This window comes from Physcomitrium patens, chromosome 20 (assembly GCF_059467195.1).
Source record: "Physcomitrium patens ecotype Gransden chromosome 20, ASM5946719v1, whole genome shotgun sequence".
Lineage (NCBI taxonomy): Eukaryota > Viridiplantae > Streptophyta > Bryopsida > Funariales > Funariaceae > Physcomitrium > Physcomitrium patens.
In genome coordinates, this window is record NC_143429.1 from 2,820,882 (window position 1) to 2,847,869 (window position 26,988).

General features: G+C 32.0%; 1 protein-coding gene and 1 long non-coding RNA gene across 2 annotated transcripts; one reads left to right on the forward strand and one right to left on the reverse strand.

Annotated features, from left to right (window-relative positions):
- Nucleotides 1–1,961: 1,961 nt before the first annotated feature.
- LOC141044625 (uncharacterized) lies at nt 1,962–4,607 on the reverse strand. Its single transcript, XR_012216251.2, has 3 exons — nt 3,323–4,607; nt 2,788–3,127; nt 1,962–2,603 (listed from the first exon to the last, which is right to left on the reverse strand). It is a non-coding gene; the product is annotated as an uncharacterized LOC141044625 (long non-coding RNA).
- Nucleotides 4,608–11,362: 6,755 nt separating this feature from the next.
- LOC112272918 (uncharacterized) lies at nt 11,363–13,175 on the forward strand. Its single transcript, XM_090245070.1, has 2 exons — nt 11,363–12,444; nt 12,619–13,175. The coding sequence occupies exon 1, from the start codon at nt 11,651–11,653 to the stop codon at nt 12,068–12,070; it is 420 nt and encodes a 139-aa protein (XP_090101196.1). The 5' UTR covers nt 11,363–11,650; the 3' UTR covers nt 12,071–12,444; nt 12,619–13,175.
- The last annotated feature ends 13,813 nt before the right edge of the window (nt 13,176–26,988 follow it).

Sequence of the window (26,988 nt, forward strand, 5' to 3'; positions counted from 1 at the left end):
TTAACTTTGATATTATGTAAAAGAATAATATGTTTTATGATCATAAAATATTAAAAAAATTCAATCAAAAGCTCAATGTTGTTATTAAATCATGGTTGTCATTGTAGACAAAAAAAACCGACAAGTTAGATATGTTCCTTAAAGTCAAAATCAAAAGAATTTTTACTTCTAGTATTTTACCTTGAGTAAGTTTAAAATAATTTTTTAGTAAAACATTCTAACTTCATTCTAAATTTATTTTTATTTTGATTATTTTTTATTTCAAATGTATTTTCAAAGAAAATAAACTAAAATTAAATTAAAATTAAAATAATGAAAATTATTAAAAGACATAAAGTAAATATTAAAAAAATAAAACTTGAAATTAGGTATTCAAGTATATTAAATTTGAAATCAGATAAAACAACTAAATGGACACATCCATTTTATTGTGTGGATTCCTATGTAAATATCACATATGTTCATATACATATTTCCACAAAAAAATAACTTATTTTTATGTGAATTAGTTTAATATCAAGATTTGATATATTTTTATCTACTTGTGTTTTATGGCTCCATAACAATCTTATTGTTTAATTCTTTTGTCCTTACAAATCTTTATCAAATTACATATATAATAGAATTAACATCAAATATTTTATTATATAATCCCATTTTTTTATTTATTTTTTAAAAAATTGCAAGATATATTTGTAAAGGTGTGTGGCACATAGTGTTTATGTAGTAAAAAGGAGGTGTCTATTTAGATTTTTTTTTTTTTTTTTTTTTTGCAATTATGAAGTAAATCTTTAAATATACTTATAAAATAGAATCACAAATAATTTTGAAGATTGAAAAATTAAAAAAAAATCAAAATTCAAAAATTATAGTCCTTGAGTGAAAATAATTTTTAATTAAGATTTAAACAAGAAAATGAATTGCTATTACAATTAGCTAGATAGAAAGAGATAATATTTTTTAAAATTATAACATGTAATTTTATAATATTTTTTTTAATATTTAAATTTGAATAAATAAATAAATCTTTAGTGAATTTAATTGGTAGTTAAATTAGTCATTAGGGTCTTTATATTGAATACAGAAAACAGAATTTTTCAATAAAAAATTTGTGAATAAATAAAAACATAAAAAATAAGTATTATAAATTTTTACACAAATTTATGAAAACTCAAAATAGAGACTAAATTCGAGCAATGAACTAAGTTTAGTTTTACATATTTTTGAGAATTATTTTGAGATAAGAAGATTATTACAAACAAGTAAATTTACAAAATATATAAGATTTATGTTAAATCCAATTGCTTAGAAAATATATTATATAGTTTATATTAGATATAAAATTAAAAATAATATAATATATATATTTATTTAATATATTTTTCTACCACAAATAAAAAAATTATATAATTTAATATTGTAATATTTATAATTTTCAAAAAGACACTTCTCTCTTATTTTAGACATGTGTATAATTAAACAATCTCAAAGAATCTCACAATAGATATTTAATTGTAATTTTAGTAAAGAAATATTAGTATTTTTTTAAAAAAAATTCAATTTTATTTACTAGTAAATATTTATAACGATATATAATTATAGATTAGTAGAGAAATATTAATGTTTTAATTAATCTTAAATTTTGAAAGAAAATATGTTTAGTGCTCAGTTATTTATGAGTACAAAGTATCAATTATTGTCAACTATATTTTCCAAAAAATTAATAAATGTTGTTTAGTAACAAAAATCCGTATTATTTTAAAATATCATATTTTTTATTTAACTATTTTCTCATAAATGTGGCCTTGTTTTTTTTTTTAAAAAAGTCTTTGTAACATTGAAATACTAATAATGCACACACAAGCATACATATATTTAGAATGTTTAATTATATTTTAAAACCTATTTACTTCTTTTTTTAACTATATTTTTGTTCAATGTAAAATAATATATAACTCATATCCTGCAACAAAATAACACTTGCAAAAGGGCTGTAATTTTGCCTTTGTAACATCCTTTGTAACAATGTAATTCCAGTATATTTCAATCTAATTGAAATAAACAATCTAAGATTTTACCATAATTCATGAATATTACCATTCACTACTCACTAGATATACAACAACATTAGGTGGATGACTAAAGAAGAAACAACCAAATATTTTTTTACTTACTTTATTTATTTTTATCAATTCCTAACATATGAATAAAGGCGGATTCCCCTTATTAAGAGTATGAATAAAGGGTTTAGAGTATCAATGAAACTTTATTGAGCTAGAATGGAAGAAACCCTAAATCCTCACAAAGGAAGGAAGAAAGGAAGGACCTCTAAAGGCCTCAATAAGACACGACGAGACAAATAAATATATATATATATATATATATATTATAATCATGGTATGTGAAAATGAGGAATAGGAGGCAAGGTCGGCCAACGTGTGGGGCGGACGGAAATAGGCACCACTTCTTCCGCGCGGCATAGGGGCCAGAGCCGGTGGCCACGTCAGCAACGATGCCCGTCCACGTAAGAGAAAGCTTCCCTTTATAACCGCCCACCCTAATTTTATTCCCGACGACGACGACCCCCACTTCCTTCCTTCCGTCTTTCCTTCGTCGGAGAAATAAGAATAAGAATAAGAATAATACCAATACTGCCTCCCTCCGAAGAGAATTTTGAATTGCGAAGAAGAAGAAGAGTATAAATGGGATAGAAAAGGAAAAAATGGGAAGGTAATACAACAGAAAGAAAGAAAGTAAGAATGGATGGATGGACATTATCTCGACCACCTCGTTGCTTGCTTGCTTGATTCCCCGCCCTCCTTCACAACAATCTCGATCGATCGATGATACATGGCCAGCCCCGTCTCGGAATCCGCGACAGCTGTGCGGACGCGTCGCCTTTGGGGACGACGACGACGACTATGCTTCTTCTTCTTTTTTTTCATTTTTTTGTTTTTTTTTCTGCTCCGAAAGAGAGAGTGCTTAATCTGGTGTCATCACGCAGATTTGAGACAACTCAACACTCGGATCTCACTTCCCCGCTTCTGCTTTTCGTTAAAAAGGTGGTTCCGCCCCCACCAACTGTGGTTGTTGCACATGGAAGGAACCGCTCGCCCTCCAACCTGGCCTGTAAGATTCTCGCGCTCTTAACCCTCTTTTTTCTAAACGAACTCATGCTAAAACAGACGGATAGTTACGAGGGTTGCGTTTCTTACGTTTGCAGAACACGGAGCAATTACAGTATAATCGGTATATTACGGAGTTGATTCATGGTGATCTAAAAGCGATTATTATGGTTTGTGAAATACTGGTGAGAATTTACTATTTGCAAGATTGAATTGGGGCTTGGTTTGTCCTCCGAAGTGGGTTTTTGCGACTGTATGGAAGGATATCCATGCCCCGTCGTTTGTCTGCATTTCTTAGAGTCATTGGATGGCACTGATGGATCTGGATCCACAAGTGGTGCTTCGGCGCTAGATTCACAGAATAGTCAAGCCTTGAATTTCTCCATGCGGTGGGCGGAATTGAAATTCGCAATTTTCCCACCCGATCCACTGTCAGACTCCTGCAACTTGGTCCTCGCCCATCTTATATTGGCATGTATTTTGATCTCAGACAACCAGTAAGCTTCTCACGGCATCTCCTCATTTTCCATTCCCTCGCAATATTTAAATGAAAATTAGAGTTTGGTGGACTCGGCTTGACATAAAATCATTCCACGCAATTTCCAAGAGAAATTATCTGCCGGAGATTCCACTTGGCAGTCTCGAGGTGGAAGTCTACTTCAGCTTTCTCCACCTTCTGGACGCATGCTCCCGTTTGATGCCCCTCAATTTAGACTCCGCATGAACTTGTCATCACCGCGACTCAGATGTTACGACGACAATTTTGCCCCGCGAAATGTTCACGCGTCCACGCTCCAGGGTGAGACCGAGTCCACCATGACGAACGTCGACGACAACCACAAAGCTTGCGAGGTCGGTCTGACTACGCAAACATCAACTTCTATTTTTATTTACTCCTTTTTTACTTCGGTACCTTCCCCATCCTGTTAAATTTATTAACTGCGGTACCATGACATGCCGGATGAAGAGCCGAATGAGACAAAAGAGTAGATCAGCTACGGACCACTCCAATCACGGACCAATCTTCGGATCAAAACTGCAATCACGATGATGGATACGGCCTTCGTTACGTGACAACTTGGAGGCTTTTCTAAGGCCGATGATAATGGAATCAATATTTATTGAGAGAGAGAGAGATTTTTTTTTTTCTTCTTCTTCTTCTTCATCCCCCATTAGCAGACCCGCATTAGCAAACCGGCATGAGGAACTAACTTAGCGAATTGTGGTTGGGCTCCAAAAATGGAAAACACACACAGCTAACTCTTAGTTTTGTTTGCTTACCTTAACAACACAAACTAACAAGAGGCTGATTGGAATCAATAAACAAAGGGAATCTTAAGAAGGAGCTTTCAATTTTAGAGACATGTCTCTTAAAACCTTTAAGCGATTAAGAGAACTAAATCAAGAAATTGTGAAGTAAGAAATGTTGTACTCTTAAGAGGTTTGATGATGTTGCAAGGTTTGTAGCAAATAAGAGTATATATATATATATATATATATATATATTTTCTTTCTTTATTATATTTTCTTTTTGTAATGATTTTACTAACTATAAAAAAAAATATTGGATATCTATTATCTATGGGAAGTAATTTGGATAGAGATTAGTCCTTGATCAAAACCAACTTATTTGATATTACCAAAAAAAAAACAATGGAATAATTCTTGCAAATTGTTTATGGATTTATATACAATTTAAGAGTAGTTATCTAACTTCGGTTTCCTTACTTTAATGCAATTGAAATGTCAGATTAAAATCTGTATTTGAATAATATTTTAAAATTTTATGTGTGTATATATAAGTTTAAATTTTTAAAGATAAATATATAAATAAATATTTTTTAAGAAAAATAAAAACAATTCAATATTCAATCTTATTTTTTGTGTGTTGTGTTATATCATGGTTCATTTTATTCTAAAGAGCATAAATGATAAATTGGATAAATCAAATAAATGACTATAGCATCACAAAGTATTGGTTGTAAATTATTGTATGAATATCATGTGTTTCTAAACCATAAAGCAAAAATAACAAAGACAAGAACTATTTTATTTTTAATACTCCATTGTAACAATACTACCACATTGTTTGTTTGTCACATTACAATGATATCAATCCTCAAACAAATCATTCTATGCAACACTATTACACATCTATAATTCAATAAGATAATTTGTCACAAGATATTTGATGATTAAAATCATAACTAAATAAAATATTTTACTCAAAATAATGTCTCATTCAAATCACTTATAAGCATTATAACTAGATACTACATATACAATCAAATCATATTCCTTCTATTGAAGGAATTTTTGCCAATGTTTGAATTGCAAATTTGATCTTACTATAACATAACACAAATATCAATAAGACAATTATCTTACAACAGCTCTAGACTAATATTTTAGTTAAGCAAGAGAAGTAAACTACAATCAAGTGCAATAATCTTACAACAACTCTAGACTAATATTTTAGTTAAGCAAGAGAAGTAAACTACAATCAAGTGCAATAAGAGCTTCAAACACACATAAAGTATTACAATCAACAAGAACAAACTCTATAATATTCCTTTGATATCAAATGTTTATACAAATCATGTTCTTTAACTTCAAAAACCAATATAAAATAATATGTATATAAGAAATTATTGATATTTATTCCAATTACAATATCCTTGTCTAGAAAATAAAATAACCAATGTTATTTTTAATTATATATATTTTTTCAATATTATTATATTCTAACTAGAAAATCCACAAGTAATATTTTAATAAATAAGATTAAAATAAAGATATAAAATAATATAATTATGATAAAATATTTAGTTTTTATTAAAAATAATATACTAATTACTATGTTTAACATATAAATAGTAGTTTTAAGATGTTTCTATAAAATAGAAAGGCATACTTATTACAATTAAAAGAAATTTATTTAGACATAAAAATAGTATATTTTCTATAAAAAAAAAATAGCTCTTAGTAGAAGTTAGCATTTATGAATAATAAACCACTAAAATATGATAAAGAGGGCAAGGATGGAGGTTAGTCTTCAAATAATGTAATAAAATAAATAATTATACTAATAAAAAATAATATATAGCATTTAATGATTACAAGTTTGAAAAAATAAAAATGAAATAAATAAATGTAATAATGGTTGGATAGAGTAGGACAATTGACAAAATTTGTGTCCAAAAATTAACAAAGAAAAATATACAATGTATTTAACATAATATTTAGTAATATTTTATCTTTGATAGTATTTGTCTTTTTACAATTAGGATTTTTTTAATATCAAAATGAAAATAATAAGAAGAAAGATTTGTATATTGATTGATTGCTATATTATTTACTTTTTGGTTTTGATGTAACTATTGATTATTTAAACATTAACCCTTTGAGCTTTGTATATTCAAATATAATAGAATACAAAATATTTTTTTATTTTTTTTATTTTTTTGATTAAATAAAATATATAAAATTAGTATAAAATTGAGTTGAAACTTACAAAGTATATCTTAATAGTCAACACACATATTTTTAAACAATATTGTATAATGTACTTAAATCTAAGATGGTTTAATTAAATAAACTAAAGATAATTTGATATTTAATTATAAATTATTTATGGACCAAAAGAAAGAAACTAATATCAAGAAGTAGTTTCTTGGTGAATTTAAGTTAATGTCTTTTTAGTAGAAGACTTCACCTACTCTTTCAAGAATTAATATTAAATACCTTGGTTATTAGATGGAAGTAAAAAGCTAGTATGTTATTAAAATAAATAGTTTTAAAGAAATTATTTTTTTGTCTTTGTAAAGTTAAGGTGATACATATTAATGATTCATAAAATTTAAATCCAAGACTTCTTTTTGTAATTGAATTCAAATAATCCAATTTTAAATATATTCCAACGACTTGTATTCATAAAAATCTAAATTAATAATTTCTAACATCAAATAAAAAATCCATAAACATTTCCTAAGTATGATCGGTATTAGTAATTAATTTGGAAATTTTAGTACAATAATAAAAAAATAAAAAAAAGCTAAAAAGACATATTGTTATAATATTTTCTATTTGCCTCAAATTAATTAATTCTTGGCAACAAAATTAGAATTAATACTATAGATAAATTATTATATAAATATATATATATATATATATATATATATATATTTATTTATTTTTGATTTGTTGAAATAAGCAAGATGTTCGTTTTGATGCTTGAGATGATCATGTTGATGGTTCAATGCGATAAAAATAATGACACGTGTCAATCCATTACTGGATAACATAGAGCAGCGGTGGGAGCCAATCAGCAACCCAGGAAGAGGTCTTCTGTACAAATTCTCATCCATCCATATAGTGAGTGAATGATGGATGAATGAATACACGCAGAATCCAACTTCCCTTGGCAGGTGGGTCGCGACCCAGGTGGACGCTGACTAAGCTGCTGAGGTGGAATAGCCTTCAGAGCCTCGTAGTGATCCTCCCTTGTGTGTGGACGTATGCTTCTGTAGCTCCGAATAAGTTGGGCGGTGTGAAAACGGTTCTCGTCATTTGAGCTCACAAGCCCTGCTTGGGGTTCGCATGTGGGGTTCCCAATGTTGGAGATCGCAAGTTCCCAATGTAGGATATCGCAAGTTCCCAATGGTGCCCTCCTCCATGCCCATACTACAAAATTTTGTTGCTGTGGACGTCTTGGCCTCCTGAAGATTTGTTTATATTATTCCTGATTTCCTCTTCTGCTGAAGACAAGTATTCATTTTTGTGTCAGACGGAATTGAACGTGTGAGTGATTTCTTTCCTTCTTTATCTCGTTACAATATTTAATAGGTCAAAGGATTCTTTTCCTTTCTCTAAAACATGATACATGATAAAGCTTTAGAAGAATAAATATCGATGAAAAAATTAATCGTTGTATTATTACATGTTATGATTAGAATCTAAATTTGGAACAACACATGTCTATGGATACTCTACATCTGTCTTCCCAACTAAAAAATTTGTATTAAAAAAAAACATTTCTCCGTGTCTTTTTCAAAGCTCTTTACATGGATTTTTACTAGTAGCAAAAGTGAAAATTTGCCAAACGTAAGACTTGAAATAAATATGATAAGTTACCTGAAAATAGCCATCATAAGTGACAAGTTCCATATGGTCATCAACACTCCTGGCCAAGGGAACCACTGGTTCAAAAATTGAACTATCCAGGCACCTACTTTAAAAGACCCCTATGAAGTAAATAAATGCACATGGATAAGAGGATGACACCTTGAAGAGAACAAAGGGGGAAAGAGGTAGATGAAGTGAAAGCACCCCAACACTAGACCCACAATACAAGGCACTTCTACTTCCAAAGAGACATCCCCTCAACCTCAGGGTCTATCATCTGGAGAGGCTCCAATTGGACAACCAGGGGGCTCAATTAGGTGTAGCTCACACACCCCATATTATTGAAGAGTCTAACCCTAAAACTAGGACCAGCACCAGCTAAATCTTAAGTGGAAATGGGCACCCATATAACCAAAGCTTTGATTAGACCACCGCTAACGAGCTAACTACTAAATTGCAATCCAATCATAAGCTGAAAAAAGGGGAAAAGAGAGAGTGGAATCCACTTCGAGGAGGCCATTAAATGAGGGTCCTATAACTGCTCTCCTTCAATTCGTCCCCAAATGTAGAGGCATCCCCACTTCTTAACTACAAAGTTTGTCAACCCTATTCTAGGGCTCTCTCTCCTACGAAAGGGGGTGAATGAATAGTGTAGCTGCCTAAAACCTCTGGGTGGGTCCTTTTATTAGCAATAGAGTTCCCTTCCTTCCTATTGTGAAGGGAACCCCACCGGGGGTGTTAATGCCACCTAGACAATATATGTTGTATGGGGTCTCATCCTACGTGGGATTAGCAATCACTTAAAGGGAAAGTGGGGGCAAAGCTATAATCAAGGAAGGTGGGGAGGGGGAGCTGTCATTGAAGTAGTAGCGCAGATCAGTGCGTTTCCATTAAGTTGTCTTGAAAGGCTGTCATTAAATCTAAGCTTGAATTTTTTTTATCATATCCACATTGTCTTCCCGTTTAACCCCCTCAAATCATGATAGCATTATCCTTCAAGATATATATACAACAAATTATCAAATAAATAAATAAAATCAGATGTTTTTGATGCCATGTTTCCTCTGAGGATTCTCTATGGTGCTAGACAGAGAGGAAGGCCACAGTTTTTTTTTCCAACTTCTCATAGCCTTCCAAAAGAAAATCTAAAGAGTAAAATGTACACCAAGGTTTGCAGAGTTATTGTACATTACATCAAATACATTAAAAAAAAAAAAGTATAGTTTTAGAACATACAATAGCGAATTGGCTGTTAAAGCATGCTGGAGTGAATTTATTTTGATGACTCTCATCGTGATTCAGATGGAATATATATATTTCTTTGAAAACGTTTTCATAAAGTTTTCAAACATGATAAAACTCTTTTTATTTTGCAACTTTGTCCATTTTAAGAAGCCATTGATAAAGTAAAATTTACATTTTTAAAGTCACACACACAAACACATACATACATACGTGTGTATATATATATATATATATATATATATAATTTCTCTCCTACATCAAAATTAAGTCTATTGTCATCTTGTTTATCTACACTTCAACATTGTGCACGATTTTTTTTCACCTTCAACTAATTCAATGTTGAACTTTGAGTGCAAAAATATTAAGATTTACATGTGACATCAATGTTAGATGTATTGGTATGAGCACAACTACATTGCTAGGTAGCAAAATGTCTCAATATTAGACAAGGCATAGTAATGCAGATTTTATTCCAAAATATTTTTGATGTTTTCTATATATACATATGTATGATTATTTTTTGTAATGGCATAACAAACTTCAACACAAATTTTACCATCTTACATGATCATATTTATATAAATATAATATAAAGAAAGCACTTGTTAGTGTTGGGGAAAATGTATAACTACTTTATTCAACACAATTTTTTATATGAAACATTCATAATAATAATAATAATTATTATTGCAACTACATTATCATCACATTGCTACAATTTATATTTTGCATGAACGTGTTAAATTTAGCATGTGTATTTATATTTATACACACACACAGAAATGTAAACTTTTACTTGTAAAGAACTTGTAAGCATTGGAGCATTGACAATGGATTTACAAGATAAAACCTGTTTCATCATCAAGAAGTTCCATTCAAGTTGCTTATCAAAAGCTCATGGTACCACAAGTGGAGTTTGCACAATTCTATTTAGAATGCATTTCAGTTTGAATACAGGCTCCACAAAACAAAGATTCAATTGAATATTGTTGGAGCAACTTGCAGAGCCACTTGCTGGAGCCAATACTTATGATTTTAGTCATTGAAAATTAAAACATAATCTTAAAATATTAGGATCAATGTGTAATAGAGAAAAAAAAGCATAACTAGATGGAACTCGAAAATTTTGCTTAGTGTTTCAATAAAACGTGACATCCAGCTCCTCCTTAGTATACATACATTTAGTAATATTTGTACATTACAAAAAAATCCAACATCTACCCAACTGTGGGTAGGTAGAATAAAAGGAAGTATTATAAAAAATATATAAAAAGTGAAAGTGAAAACGGGGCCAACTTGTAGGCAGGGCAGGCAGGCTGTGAAGAAGCGTTGTTGTAAATGAGAGTTGGGGGCCCAAATGATCAGCCAGGGTGGGCACCTCCCATGAAGACCACGCTCCCCCCGGCGGCGGTGTTATTTTCCTCCCCCGTGTGCTGGATCTGCCCGCAACCTGGCCCTAGGGCAGCCCCTCCGAATTAAAATTTTCCAGCGCGGGCACCGTCCCGTCGCGCATGGCCCTGGCCCGGCGGACAGGGCCGCTGCGTCGCGTTCCTTCGTTCTCGATCTCGCTCACTCGCTCAAACTGGTTTGTTGTGGCGTGGGGGCAAGAGAGAGCATATAATATCATGTGCGAAATCGGGGACTTCGTTGCTCAAGGCCAAGCTGCTTTCATTCCCCACTTCACCTCGCCTGCTCCCGTGCTCGTTCTGCTCTCCTCACCTTCGTCGCAACTCCTTCTCACAGTCCCCTCTGCAACGACGTTGAAAGTTTCGTTTCCTTGAGCTCTTCTGTCAAGGAAACAACACTCCTGCGCAGTTTGTCCTAGTATTTCAGCATTTCTCTCGAACTGTGTCATGCTGAGTGTGTGATCGTGTCACGATTTTTGGATTGTGGCTCGCGTTGCACTCGTGGGACGAGGTAGCTTTCGACGCCAGCGGGAGGTTTTTCTGCGTTTGTTACTTGAGACGTTTTGGAGATAGTTTTTTTGGGTGGTTTTGGAGATTTGGGTTTTTGTGTTAGGTTTGAAGTTAGCAGCTGAGTTGTTGGAGTTTTTGGTTGGGTTGGATACAAGAAACACAAGTGGGGCTTCTGGTGCTGCATTGTCATTTTTGGGTCAGAATTTAGTTTGTGAACTAGGTTAGCTGCGTGCGTTAGCAATGGCACCCGCCGCAGCAGTGTGCAGCACCATGGTTCAGAAGCAGTCCCAGGAGCCAAAACAGGTTGTGTCCGGAAAGAGGCGTCTCACTCTGGACAGCTGGGTTTCACAGCCGTCGCACGAGGCAGTGCGCGCCAGTAGTGGCAGCTCGTCTGGAAGTTCTTGTACCACGCAAAAGGGCTCGTCCCTGGACAAGACTTTAACATTGGTCACTGGGGATGACGAAGCTTGCTCACGAGTTTCGGCGTGCGTGACGCCAAAATCCAAGAAGCATAGAATTCCAGTCGTAGACGTTGACCTGTGCCCTCCAGCGCCGAAGAAGCCCCGCTCAATAGGTCGAATACAAGTTGTATGCGCACTCAAATTTGAAATCTCCAACTTCTATCAGAAATTGAGCGTCTCGCCTAAGTACTTTTGTTGAGCATCTTGTTCCGGGGGATTTCTTGGTATATCAACGTTTCGGAGATAGGCTGGGAGCTTCTGGTGGAGTCGCGTGGCTGCTTTCACTTCGAAGAAGTCTTGCTATATGATTCAATTACTAGTTTCCTGCTTAACAAAATGTTAACAACTCTGTCCTCCTTCAGCTATTGGGCTTGTCAGCTCACTATCTGCTCTTAGCTACTTTCCAAGGAGGTTTGATTGGTCTGTCTTCCCCGCGCAGACTGGCTGAGTTTCTGACAGAGTTACATGGTGCCTTCCCTTTGAGAAGTTGGAGCTGGTGCAGTTCGGCACGTTGTGCATTGCCGTGTAGATGACTGCACAACTTCCACAAATCGTAGTGATTTCGAAATCAAGGTAATTATCTGCCTTAGTCACAGGTTGAGCTGGCATTCTTCTTTTCGCTTTTATTTACTTATTTTGGGTACAACATAGAACTATTTTTGGTTGGTGCACTCAAATAATGTAGACCGTCGCTATTAGAAGCCTGTCTACCGCAGTCTAACCGAAATGGCTGGACCTTTTGTGCAGGCATACGAAACTTTTTCAGTAAACCAAAAAAATCAAGAAGTACTGGAGTTGATCATGAGGATTATAATAATAGCGATGGGGCAAGGCGGAATGAGCCTATGCATTGCTACCAGAGTGAAAAAACTCAAATGAGGGAGTTTGGATTCGTCTTCTAATCGAAGAACCAAAGAGCGCGTTGAAATTGGGTGTCAAGAAACCCGTTGTTTGAAAACGTCAGTTGCAGCGTAGATGATTAAAATACTTGGCTCTCAGCTGAGTATGCAGTGCACACCATCGACCTTATAAAACATCGGCGACTTTTCGTTATGTGGTCGCAGGCCCGTGTCATACTGCAGCAAGGGGACCCTGGCTGTTCGAAATTGCGGTTCCAGCAACTTTTAGTGGATATCTACAAGTGTTTGTCATCTTAGTAGACTTAAAGCTGGCACTGCGGATATCTACTGGTAGCAGTGGGTCGGATGATATTTTACGAAGTTGTTCAGATTGCTGCTATCATAGCTTTGTAAGTAAATGGGATGATCAATACTAAGTACAAGCACTCTGTGTTCTTTTTGTCACTGGAAGTACAAGCATTTTGAGTTAATCACTGCCTTGGATATGAAGCGGTCAGTTTTGAGTACCACTATGGCTAGTGTGCCATTTGATTGACATTTCAAGGGTGTGAGGCTTTGATGGAATCGCAGTGTTTTGAGTTGTGTGAGGTACCTTGTAGATCTTAGACGAAGGACGACGGCCATCTCTTTGATGCATGGAATGAGTGTCAGTTGAATAAGCCTGGTGTTGTTCTGTAATGAGTAACTCTGGTTGGGATGAGTGTCGATCCAACAGATGAGTTCTTGGATGCACGTTCTGAAGTGTCCGGATACGTAGAAACTTGCCACTACACCACAAGGCTCATCCTCCCATGCACCCAAAAGTTTCAGAAGCGGTAGTCAGCCATGCAATATCAGCTTCGCACTATCTGGCAATAAATCTTGCCTCTTGAGAAAGTAGCAACCATTTCGAAATATTGTGAAACCACAGAAGAGGTTTTCGCTTGGGGTTTCACTTCACTTGACACTTCCTGACACTAATTATTCAAGGCATATGTATACACTTCCACTGTCTTTAACAAAACCAAAAAAGAAAATGGTAGTGGCACACAACACATTAGGTGAGCACTGCTTGGTGTGTTGTAAAGATAATCCTGTTCTCTGTTTGCATGATGTCAGACTACCTGAAACAGGAAGCATTCACATAAAACGTTTTTTGTCATACTTTTTGAAAATAAGCCAACATACTTCAACAAAAGTTGAGCAGTCAAAGAGAAAGCTTCTGAGAAATGAGCAGATGTATAGAACACCAAGAAAACTGGTATAAGCACATATATGCTAAATATGAGGTATATTTAGCATATGAGTTTCTTTTTTTAAGTGCAATGAGTTGCTACATCCCATGTATTCAACAAGTCCATGTTTCTGATCTGACACAGCCACTGAGCTTTGAATCCACATTGACCTTGGAGAAATCAATAAAAAAACAATTGTCCATGAGTAGTTGCCTATTTTTGGCAACCATCAAGAGCAAAGGCAATTTGTTCTTGCCACTTTATGCAGTACATAGCTTGAATGAGGTATTCAGGAGTGTAAGCAACCCTTATCAGATGACTTTCATAGCAATCCTAATATTAATAATTTATTCTATAAAAGTTGAGTTTATACTTGAAGACACCTTAAACATTATACATTATATGAAAATACTATAAGTTACTTGAGTATAAGGTTTATGTGTCTCAATCACCACCAATTTTGAATTTCTAATTATTTAAAACTTTTTTGAAATAAATAAATTAGTGATATTGTAATATGATTGGTTTGCATTTCTAAGCATAATTACCTTTTAACTAAAGCATTAAGAATTGGAGAATAATCATAGTTGTTGGTTTTAGAATTGTAAAAGACATGTCAAATATTTTAAAAATGAAATTGGTATATATATATATATATATATATATATATATGAACATATTTCTTTAGTTTTCAATACTGATTTAAAACTGAGTTTATTCTTGGATTTTATTCTACTTTTGAAATTACTTATTTTAGAAAATCCAATTGGTTGTAACTTTCATACACATAAATTTTAATTTTAATGATATCCAAGGATCTTTTATTTGCTTTTACTTCATAGTTTAGTATCATTTTTAAAAAACTTATATTACTAGTTGTATATGTCTATTGACAATACAACACACATCATTACAAATAGGAAGCCATTTAGATTTTATATATTCAGGTACATATTATTTTCCATAAATTACAATCAAGTTTTCTCCCATACAAGAAATCCTCAATTTCATTTATGGTTATGTATTTTAAATAGTAACAAGAAAAAGTTCCACAATCCAATCCTTTTGAAGTTGTGTTCTTTCTGCCAATAACATAATAAGAGAGTAAATTCCTTCAATGAGAAGTATGTAAGTTGAATGTAAGGAAGACAAACTAAAATCTGCAAAGCAGCCATAGTTTGTTACAAGCTAGAGAATGGATGAATAATCTAACCATAAGGTGGGGCATGAATGCTCAAACAAACCTTGTGACCAATTTTAGTACAAAACAAATTCCTTTTTATCTTAAAATAAATTAAAGTTTACCAAAATACTAAAATTTAACTTTCTTAGTAGAGTTTATTCTCTTATTTTTGTTATTGTGTGAGTATTAAGTATTTGGTGGAGGGTTCTATTTTATCTATGTTTGCCATATTCAATAAGGATTTCAAAGTACTCAAATACAATTACACAAAAGATGTCAAATGCCAAATGGAATTTTGAACAAAAATTGAAAAGACTTAACAAAAGCTGTTTATTTAGTATCTAGGGACCATGTATGAATTATTTGGTGTGAAACCAACTTAATAAGAAAAATGCACCAGTTACAGAATGTGGGGGGAGGGAGGAGTGTAGCTAATATCATTCATTTTTCCCACCATACGTTTGAATATATATTGATAAAGCAGCTGGGTATGCTCAATATGAATCATTTAAGTGCATTTAGAGAATTCTCCACTATGACCACTATTACTACCACTACAATACGCTCTTTTGTATTCTATTATGCAACGAGGGCCCAAAACTTGAGACAACTTTAACAATCTCCTTGACATTCTGTTTGCTTTTTGTGGAAGATAGAAAAAATGACATGGTCAACTCTATATTAGAAATTAAATAATAAGAAAACCTCAAAATTGTGCATGGACTAGATACCTGTGACCAAGTTGGTGTTGACTTCAGGACCTATTACATCAATGAGCCTACTGCTATTTATATATTTTTTCTGTTAAATAGAAGTAATAATGAACATGAGTATTTGATGAACAAATAGTCCAGATGGGCACACTCCAGCATTGACTCAGACAATGCTCAATCATCAACAAATGGAAGACCCTTCTTCCCTTCGTTTGACATCATGAGCACTGAAAAATAATAGATTGAATGGAATGTAGTTCTGCCTTTGATACATTCTCTTATCCATACCTCCTGTAAGACAAATTATCATAATTTATAATTAAATATGGTGTGGTGTTGCACAAAAAATCTTCAAACTAAGAGCATTTATGAAGGTTTAAGGATAAAACCAAAACACTAGTAGGGCTTGCTTTTTTACCAACATACAGAAAGGGTTCTAAGGCAAGTCTTGTGGAATGCTGTGGATGGCAGCACCCTGGTTGCCTTATTCTGTGGTGAAACTGTCCACTGGAATGGCACCCAACAGTGTTCTTTTTGTGGAACTGTTTAGGGTTAGCAAGCAACATAAATGTATTGGAATTTATAGCTTGTATGAGTCTACAAAGTTGGGTGTGCTCGGGGTTCTTCCAAGGGTTTTGAAGGTGCAGACTTCTAAGGTTGTCAGAGAGCTTCTTATCCCTGCAATGGCTTTGGAGGCTTGCTAGCTTCCAGGGGGCTTGACATGAATAACTTGCTCACATGGGTCTCATGGCAAAAGGGAATAAAAGTTGAAGGAAAATTAAACCCAACAAATTAAAAATTAAAAAGGGATTAACGCAAGATAAAGAATGTTGATGTGATTTGCAAAGGGAATAAAATTCATCCATCCGCCTTCACTGTGTGTACGCTTCATTCATTCATCCGTCCAGAACCTGTTTGGATGAGCTGGTGATCCATAACGCTTGGAATGTATTCCCGATGTCCTTTTCCACAATGGGCAAACTAATAAAAGTGTTATTCAATGTATATACTTAAAGTTTTCGAAATTAGAGAATTTGGAATTTGTCTGATGTATGCACATTTCAAAAACTGGGATGGATGGATGAATGATGGATGCAACTATGGGCTCTCCGGAGTGGGTCAAAGAGACTTCCCTTGTATTCCCATTGGGCTTGACAGTTGCAGGGAATTGAATGCCAGGTAATATATATTTAGAAGCATCTTTCGATGAGATTCTACAAGATTCCATTACATTGCACAGGTTCCCATGACTGGAGCCAGGAGAAGTTCCCATTGATGAGAACCAGGGCACCCAGAAGCTCCCAAGAGTATGAGGACATCCGAACCAGACTCTTCATTGTGAACGGAATCCTGAGCCTCTCTGTTGTCCAGCTGTCGGTCCACCTCAGCATCCAGACTTTGCCAGCTGTGCTCAGTGGGTGCCACCTAGGCAGTGGCACCCTGCTGCCAAAAACCACGTCAGCCGCTCTCCCTCGTTGCTTCCGAAATCAACGGCCAGAAAAATATACACATTTTGTAATGTAAATTGTTTAACTATTTTAGTGTAAAATTATAAAATAGCAATTAAAATGATTATTTTTTTGCAAAGTATTGCGATGTTGTTTTGAAGTGAGAAATATTGTTGTGGAAGTAAATTAAGTCCTTCAAATAACCAATAAAACAGTGTTTTTTTTTAAAAAATAAAAAATAAATTCAAACATTAATATACAATGTTTAAATATAGGTGTGTGTTATCTGACATTATGATACTATATGATTTTTGTGACACAGTTGAGTATTATCTTGCGGAAATTGAAATAATTTAAGTTGATATACATGTCTATTAAATACGGACTAAATTTATATTATATTATTTGTTTTCATATTGCATGACTTTTCATTTGTTTAACTTTAGAATGTTGGATGACAATCAGAATTTGTAATAAGCACAAATATACATGGGTAAGGGGATGTAATCTGAAATCTTAATCAACCAAATTGAGGTTCTCAATACTATTGGAATTTTATTCTATTTTAATTTTTGAATAAAATGATAATTGAATCCATGTTATGATTTTGTGATTTGTGTTGAGCATAAAGTATGCACATAGTAAAAACATTCTGTATGACCAAAAAATACCAATAAATTCTGAGTTCAAAAAATATTTTGCATGATATAATGTCAAAGAAGTTCAGATGTGACATAATCCAATATATATGTATATAGCACGTTAGGTTATTAAGAATTTCATGGGTTTCATTAAATAACAAATGACGTTTACTAATTTCTCATTTTATTTTTCTAAAAACGATTATTCATCGGTGCAACATAATTGGGTTAGAACCTATTTCATGAGTGGCCTCAGTTTTGAACTGTGAATGATGTGTGTGTATACAAAAACACATAAATACATGCACACAATGTCTTTGTACTCTATTTTACAGGAGAGGACACTAGATTGAATACAATGAAACCCAAGTTCTTGGACTTAATTTTTTTTTGTTTATTTGAAAAGAAAAGAAAACAAAATGATACTAATAATAAATACCACACCACTTATTATTGTTGCTAAATGATGGGTATACAACAAACATATAGTGACAAATTTGTTGACTTTCATACACTATTATAAATACCTTTCTCAAGCAATGCTTCTAAGTCCATTTTCCAATGAACTTGAAATGTCCTCCGTTAATGGCCTAGAACTTAACAAAAAAAGAAAAAAATAAAAAAAGAAGAAAACTATCCAGAAACTTGTAATGCTTGTGCTATTGTACTTGGAACTTAATAAATATGGAAGCTAGACCATGAGTAAATTTAATGGACATGCACATACTTTTACTTTTTTGAAAAAACAAAAAATAAAAAGGTCTTTTAGGAATGCACGACATAAAAACACAAATTATTTTCCCTCCAAAAAAGAGGTGATTTAAACTTATGAGGAAGAGGAGGTCCAAGTACATTGGTTGAATGTCAGAGTTGGGTACCTTGCTACTTTGCAATTAGGCCCACATGCTATTTCCCTCCACTGCAGCCCAAATATCGAAGTCCACTCTTCTGCTGACTCAGCCCTAGATACCTCCCTTCGAGGCAACGCTCGCCCATTCATGAACGACTTTCATCCTTACCCTGGGACAGACAGGCGCTCTGAGTTTCGTTCGTCCATTGGACTGGTTTTGACGACTGAGGGAAGAGGTAGTTAGTTATGATACGTAGTTAGGCTAATGGGCGTGAGTTTGTGGAGTCAAACTTGGGTACTTTGACCTACGCGGGTTTCTTAATAAAGGCTCTCGTTAATTCACTCCCACTGTTTACCATTACTGTTATGATTTTGGGAGCCATTTTTTGAATTTTCTGGATGCCACAGTCTGATCAGACCGGGCCGGATCGGGTTGTACATCAGAACCTAGGCGAAGAATTGGGACTCACTATCCAGAACCCTAATTTAAGCGTATTGCTTAAAATCCTTTCATATACACACACACACACACAGGCAAAGAGAGCTGTGTGTGTGTGTGTGTGTGTAGGTAAAAATCAGGTGTCATAATCCAGCCCTTTCATCGAGCTTCAGTGCACAGAGGCTAAGTTGTAATGAGCTCACAGGGAGCCTGCCTGGAGCAAGATTAGGATCATTGTTAGTCAGGGGGGAAGACAATCAAGGTCAAGTAATTGCAGGTCATGGGGGTGTCTGGAGCTGAAGGGGGTTAATGGGGAGGAGGAAGCTGGAGCAGAATCAAAGCCACTGCTTGCTTATTTAGTCATGAGTAGTTTAATTTGTGATGTACAATTTGGGGGTGGGGGAGGTGAATAGAAACAGACACAAGGCATGAGCCTGATTAGTAGTGCCACAGAGTTAGAAAAGAAAAGGGGCAAGGACAGCCCCCCCTCCCCTACTCCTTACTTACTACTACTGCCAAATCAGAATCACAGGGTATGGAGGGGGGCAGTTAGTGTGAGGCTTTAGAATTTAACTCCATTGTGGGTCAAACTGTGTGATTGACCTGCTCTGAAGCTTAACAGTCCCCCTCCCTAGAAAATTACAAACCTGGTTCGGTTGTGCAAGAGATGGACGGCAAACACATCATCCATCTTATGTGATGAATGAATCATTTCATCCATATCCTCATCTTTTGCAAACTTCATTCAGCAAATGCTGATTATGGTTGGTCTCGTGTGGGTTGAAACCTGGGCATGGTTCTTCATCTCTCTCTCTCTCATTCTCTTATTTTCAGACTTCATTTTGCTTTTATTGGCCCTTTTCTACTTTATTTATTTTAATTTCAGTTATTTATTTCGTAATGAAGCTCTGATAGTTCAAGGTAATGTCTTGTATGATTGAAAGGAAGTAAAGGAGGGGGGCATGGATGCAAAGAAATGAATGTTTTGACTTCCCACACAGAGTCTCAATCAGAAGAGTCTTATTAGCAAGCTTTACTAGCTATATGCATTTGTATTACTTTGCAATGTTCTACAAAATCTATTCATTGGATTAGTCTCTCTTGGTGTATGATAATAATACAACCTTAACCTCAAAATTGTATTCTATGCAATGCACGTTAATAGGCTTTATGTATCAAGGACATGAATCACAAACAATAAAAACCTCACTACACTTTTGTGTCACTAAAAAAAATGAGTAGATATTTATTAAAACATAGATATTTCAAGAAGAAGACACATGGAATACGACATGGATCTTGATAAACTCTAATAAGTGTATCCAATATGCAACTAAATTAATTTGTTGAAAAATAAAAAATGATCCAACTTTTCACAATGGCAAATAGTCTTGATATTATGACAAAGTAACCATTCTATGTTGAAAATATGAAATTGAGTTTATTCCTTGTGATAGACATATGTATAGATTTTTTTTTTTTTTTTTTTTTTTTTTTTATTGTTTTTAAGCTTCTTTTTATTGTTCTTTCATTATTGCATGTAATTGTAATAAAAAATTTGCCAAATCTTCCACTATAGGATTTTCAGCTTTTAAGGAGTTAAAAGTATCAAGTTGTGGATGATAACCTTAATGAATATATATATATATATATATATATATATATATATATATTTATTAAATAGAAGAATGTATCATGTTATTATAAGCAAACTCTACCAATTGCAAAAGAATTGTCCAATCATCTTAATGGTAGTTGATAAATTATCTCAAATATTGCTCTAAAACTTAATTCACTTATTCTATTTGTCTATCAATTTAAAAAGAAGAGCCAAAGATAGTTATATATTGACCTTTAATATTTTTCTAAAATTTTAATAGAAAATGGATTTATCTATGTAATATAATATATCTTGGTAATCTATAATAGCAATAAATATTGTTAAGAAAAAAAATTGGTTATTTCTTCACCTATGATAGATTTTATACATTACTCAAAATGTGCCATCTTGGTGAAACAATCCACTATCACAAATATAAAGTCATAAAAACTTGACATTGAAATATCTTTAATAAAATCCATAGAAACACTTAACCATGGTTGTTTTGGTATAAATGATGGCTAAAGAAGTCCATAAGGTTGATAGTCAAGAGTTTTTGATCTTAAATTACTCTTTATATTTAAAAATATTAAATATTTTTAGATATTAGATCTAAAATCTTATTATATCTAAAATATCCTATAAATAGGAAATCATGATAAGCTCAAAGAGTACAAGTTTTAGTTTTATCTTTTGAAACATATAAGTATTTTTAAAAATAGAATAAATTATTTTAAAATTTAAACTTGAATTATCATAAGATTTGGACATATTATTCTTAATATCACGAATAAGAGGATCTAAAAATATAGTTGACTTAATTTCCTTAAAAAAATTAAATCAATAACTAATGTTGATTTTATTGCTTAAAAATAAAATTATTTTATCTTCAAAAAAATTATTTGTTATTAATTAATAGTTGTACCTCCTTTTAAATTAAGATAAAAATATCTAAAAATAGAATCTTATAAATCTAATTTTTTTTTAGCCAATATATGATCTTAAATTCAAATATTGATAAAAATATATTTTAATAGCTTGACAAAAATTTAGAATATATATTAACATAAGATACTTGAAGTTCTTATAATCTATATATTTAGTAACTAGCTTGAAATAATCTTTTAGATAGTGGCACCATTCTCGAAATGAATCTATAATTACAAGAAGTTCTTTGCTATAGATTATGTAGTTAATGTCATCTACCAAAATATTTCTCAAATAAAAAATTACTAGATAAAGACTATTATTTGCTTTCATTTGTGATAATTTATACTTAAAGCAAAGACTATGAGTTTATTTCCATAAAAAAAACCTATGAGAAATTGACATGATATAAGATTGGTGTAGAAATAAAACTGATTTTAATTTTTTTCTTTTTATTTGATCTCTATAAATTAAAATTTTAACAAATATATAAGTCAAAATAAAAGAAGAGAATTTGTAATCTCTAATATCAAATAAAAATTTCTACAAAGAAAAATAACCTATTTTTAAAATAAAAATCAATATTAAAAATAAAAAATATACGTTTAAAGATAAAAAACATGCAACCTTTAAAATATAACAAAATAAGTGGGATATTTTGCTCACTTTTGTTTATTATAGTAATAATAATAATAATAATACTTTAATCAAACTATAAAAGATAAGAATCATAAATAAAAAAACTTTAATATATTTTTGTGTCACTATAAAATGAGTAGATATTATTCAAAACTAATATAATATTAAAAGTAGAATAAACATTGTAAAAATAAGAAAACTAGAAAATCTTGAAATAAGACTAATAATAAGAAAGATATTGACAAAAGTGAAAAAGGCTTTATTCTTGTTACTATATATATATTATCTAATTAGGAGCTATGTATTAACTTTCTATATGACCTCCAACACATGTTCAACTTGCAAGATACATGTTTAACTTGTAAAACAAAAATCCTATATTTGTAATACATAGCCATCTTGTACCACAAGCTGCCAACATGCATGATATATGACTAATTAGTTAAGTTTTTAACCTATCAATCAACTACTAATACCTATGAAGTCAAATTTATATTTAAAAAGCTTCTAAAGAGTCTTTCTACAAGATATTTTTATATAATTTTTTTTAAAAAAAATTAATATTTTTTTGATAGAAAATTAAAATTAAATTTAGAAGCAATAAAAAAAATAATATTTAAGTATTATTTGACGGCTTTTAATTTTTTTATTATTTAATTAAGTATATTTAAATTTATGTATATATATATATATATATATATATATATGATAAAAATGATTAAGAACAAATGAAAATCTTATAGACTCCTAAAAGATTTTTGATTTATGATGATATGCTCACTTTAAAGATCCATTTCAAGAATCTTTAATTGATATTTTACATGCACATTTTCTACTTGAATTGTGGATAGTATTCACTATTCTATTTATACATATAGTCTTATATCTCTAAGCTCCTAATATATACAACAATCATATTCATTATGTTAATTATAATTTTAAAATATATAACAAGTTTTTCAATATATATATATATATATATATATATATATATTTGAAATGATATAGTTTTGTTGTATTATTCTCTTCAAAGTTTCTATATCCAATTTCAAATCCATCAACCACTCATCTTGTTAATTTATATACAGTTTTTTGTTACTATTATTACTTTTTAAAATATTATTTGAATTTAGATTTTGATGAGATGTAATTCAATGAAAATTTTAATTAATAATGAGAGAAGATATGTTTATCTAAAGATTAATTTTTAGAACCAATACTAGTTTACATACATTCACAAATATCTATTTTTCATTTTAGTTTTTTATTTCACAAAGGCAGTTGACAAATGTGTAGATAACTTTGAATAATAAAACTGTTTCTATGATTCTTATCAGTCTGTCTTAAAAGAAATCCAGTTATTTGGTATTGTATAAAAGATTGTTTCAAATATTATTGATCCTCTTTTTGAAGACAAATCCTTCATTTATGAAAATAACTGTAGATAAACACTCATAAAGTTTTTCAAGGATATCTTAATAATTCTTATAAAAATTTGGATTGTTGCTTGTAGTTTTAGTTTAAGAGGACTATCTGTTACATAAATAACAAACATAATTCTTTCATTTCTCACTTACAAAAATTCCATTGATGTGAAAAACAAATAGACATTTAAGTTTTATAACTTAACAAAATACATTACTTTGGTACGTTTTGGAAAAGTAAAAAAATAATTGATTTATAAAATTTCTTATATATAGAAATACTTTAAATTTTAAACCATGATTAGTTCAAAATATTAGTATTAGATACGAATTAAATTACTCTAAAAATTAAACATTATTATAAATATAATTTCATCATTTAATTAATTTTATATATAACATCTCTAATAGAGAAAAAAAATGTGTTAATGAATTTCACACACGAATTTTTAGTTTTTTGTACTAATTTTATTTTTACTTCTTATTTCATATTAACTTCCTTGTAAAAATAAAAATAATAAACAAAGACTTCAACATATATCAAAGTAAAAGAATAAATTCCACACTTCATAAGAAGTACAATTTTATTAGTAGAAAATAATAGTTTGAAAGATATTGTATAATCTTATCAAAGTGATCTTATATGTGAATTAAGTTTTGTTATCTTTACCATATTTAGACAAATCTACTTCAAAATAAGTTTAAAAAATCTTAGACTCATTTTTTTTATATTTATATTAATATTTAATAAAATTGTTTTTTACAAATATAAAATATTGTATCTAAAATTTCTAAAATAAAAATAAAAAAATCTATTTCAAAATTACCAATTTTTCAAAATTTGATAAAGATAGTGGATTATATTGTATTATTTCACATATCTTATATTTTATTATATTATTGTAGCAAATCTATTAATTTTTATTAAATCACATACATAAAATATTTTTAAATATTAATAATTTTTATTATATGTGATTTTATAATGTATTATGATTTAAAAATAATTTTTTCATGAATTAAAATCATTTAATTTAATACTAATTTACATATATTTCAAATCAGATCTTAATAGTATAAAAACATTTGTATGTTTTGATAGTCCATTGTTTTTAGTTGTTCTTATGTTAAAAAATTTAGTAATGATATAAATGACTTGTATATCAAGTTGTATCTATTAACAAAATAAGTACTTAGAAGACACAACACTTAGCATCAGCAAGGTTGCACACAAAGAGAGTATGGAGTAAGATATCTCTCACTTCCAACATCCATTACTTATAGGTGGTAGTTGATATCCTAAAAGACAACGTCTATTCTTTGAATTTTACACACATGGCCCTAGGATCCTTTTGGCAACTCACGAGTGCCAAGACTATCCTATGTCCAATACTAATTACTCTTACGTCTTACACACATGCTCTTAGGATCCTTTGGCATCTCAAGAACTACAAGGGTATCCTATGACACACACTAATGACTCATATTTAGTCTTTGGATATTCTCTTGTTAATACTTTATCCTTTTGACTTTGACTCTTGGTCCATGACTTCATCCTATATCTATTGGATGTCCTTACTATATACCAAGCGTCAAACCTTTGACCACTAGCAACTTACCTAAGGTAATATCCTATACAAGGTAATATTTTCTACTTTTACTTTAACACTCCCACTTTGCTATTGGTCAAATGCCTTTTAAGCCTAATGCCTTTGTCAACATGTGGTGTCTATCTTTTACTAATGCCTTTGTCAGCAAATCAACAAGCATGTCTTGTGTTGCAAAATACTTCATATCAATCACTTCTATTTCAATCTTCTCTCTTAAAAAGTGATGTTGAATGTCAATGTGCTTGGTCCTTAAATGATGCTTTGGATTCTTTGCAAATGCAAGACATCCTTGATTGTCACACTTCATTGGAGTTGCTTCCATTTGCACATCTCCAATGTCCTCCAAAAGTTGTCTTAACTATATTGCCTCCATTGCACCATGGCTTACTGTCATGTACTCCGCCTCCATTGTTGACCTTATAATTGTTGGTTGTCTCTTGCAATTCCATGAAATTGCTCCCACTCCAACAAAGAATACATACCCTATTGTTGACCTTCTATCATTTGCATCTCCAGTCCAATCCACATCACAATAACCATACAAACTAATGTTATCACCTCCAAGGCATAATTTGAAGTTCAAACTGCCTTTTAAGTACCTCATGATCTTTTTGATGGTTGTCCAATGGATTGGTCCAGCCTTTGACATGTGTTGATTCACAACACTCACCGCATATGTAAGATCCACCCTTGTGCCAACCATTGCATACATAAGTGAGCCTACTATTGCCTTGTATGGAATACCTTGTATTTGACCTTCAATTTCAGCAAACTCTTCATCCGTGAGCTTCATCAACTTCAAGTTTGCCTCCAATGGTGTTCCAATAGGCTTACACTCCTCTATATTGAATCGTTTTAATACTTCATCAATGTACTTACTTTGGCTCATTGTAATGGTCTTCTTAGCACGATCTCTTACAAACTCCACTCTTAAACAATAGTGAAGCTCTCCCAAATCACTCATTTCATACTCCTTTTCTAACTTTGCCTTCAATCAATCCATCGTCTTCAATGTATTGATTAAGATGATCAAATCAACAACATAGAGGATGACAATCAATATGAACTCATTTCATTGCCTCACATATAAGGAATGATCAGCCTCACTCCTTACAAATCATTCACTCACAAAAAATGTATCAACGCGTTGGTACCATGCCCTTGGTGATTGCTTTAGCCCATACAAGGATTCCTTCAACTTACATACAAGGTGTTGTTTTCCTTCTTCAACAAATCCTTGAAGTTGATCCATGTAGATGTCTTCTTTCAAACTTCCATTCAAGAAAGCCGTCTTCACATCCATTTGATGCATCTCCAAATCCATTGCTGCCCCAATTCCCACAATGGTTCTAATAGTGGTGAATTTGACCACTGGAGCAAATGTCTCATTGAAATCTATACCAGCAACTTGTAAGTAGCCTTTGGCAACCAATCTAAATTTGTATCTCATAATATTGCCCATTGCATCCTTTTTGGTTCTAAACACCCACTTACAACCAATTGAAGATCGATTTGGTGGAAGTTAAGTCAATTCCCATATTCCATTATCTATGAGTGATTTGTATTCTT

Excerpts from the sequence above, each read along its gene's own strand:
- LOC112272918 (XM_090245070.1), top strand. The coding sequence starts at position 11,651 with ATGGCACCCGCCGCAGCAGTGTGCAGCACCATGGTTCAGAAGCAGTCC.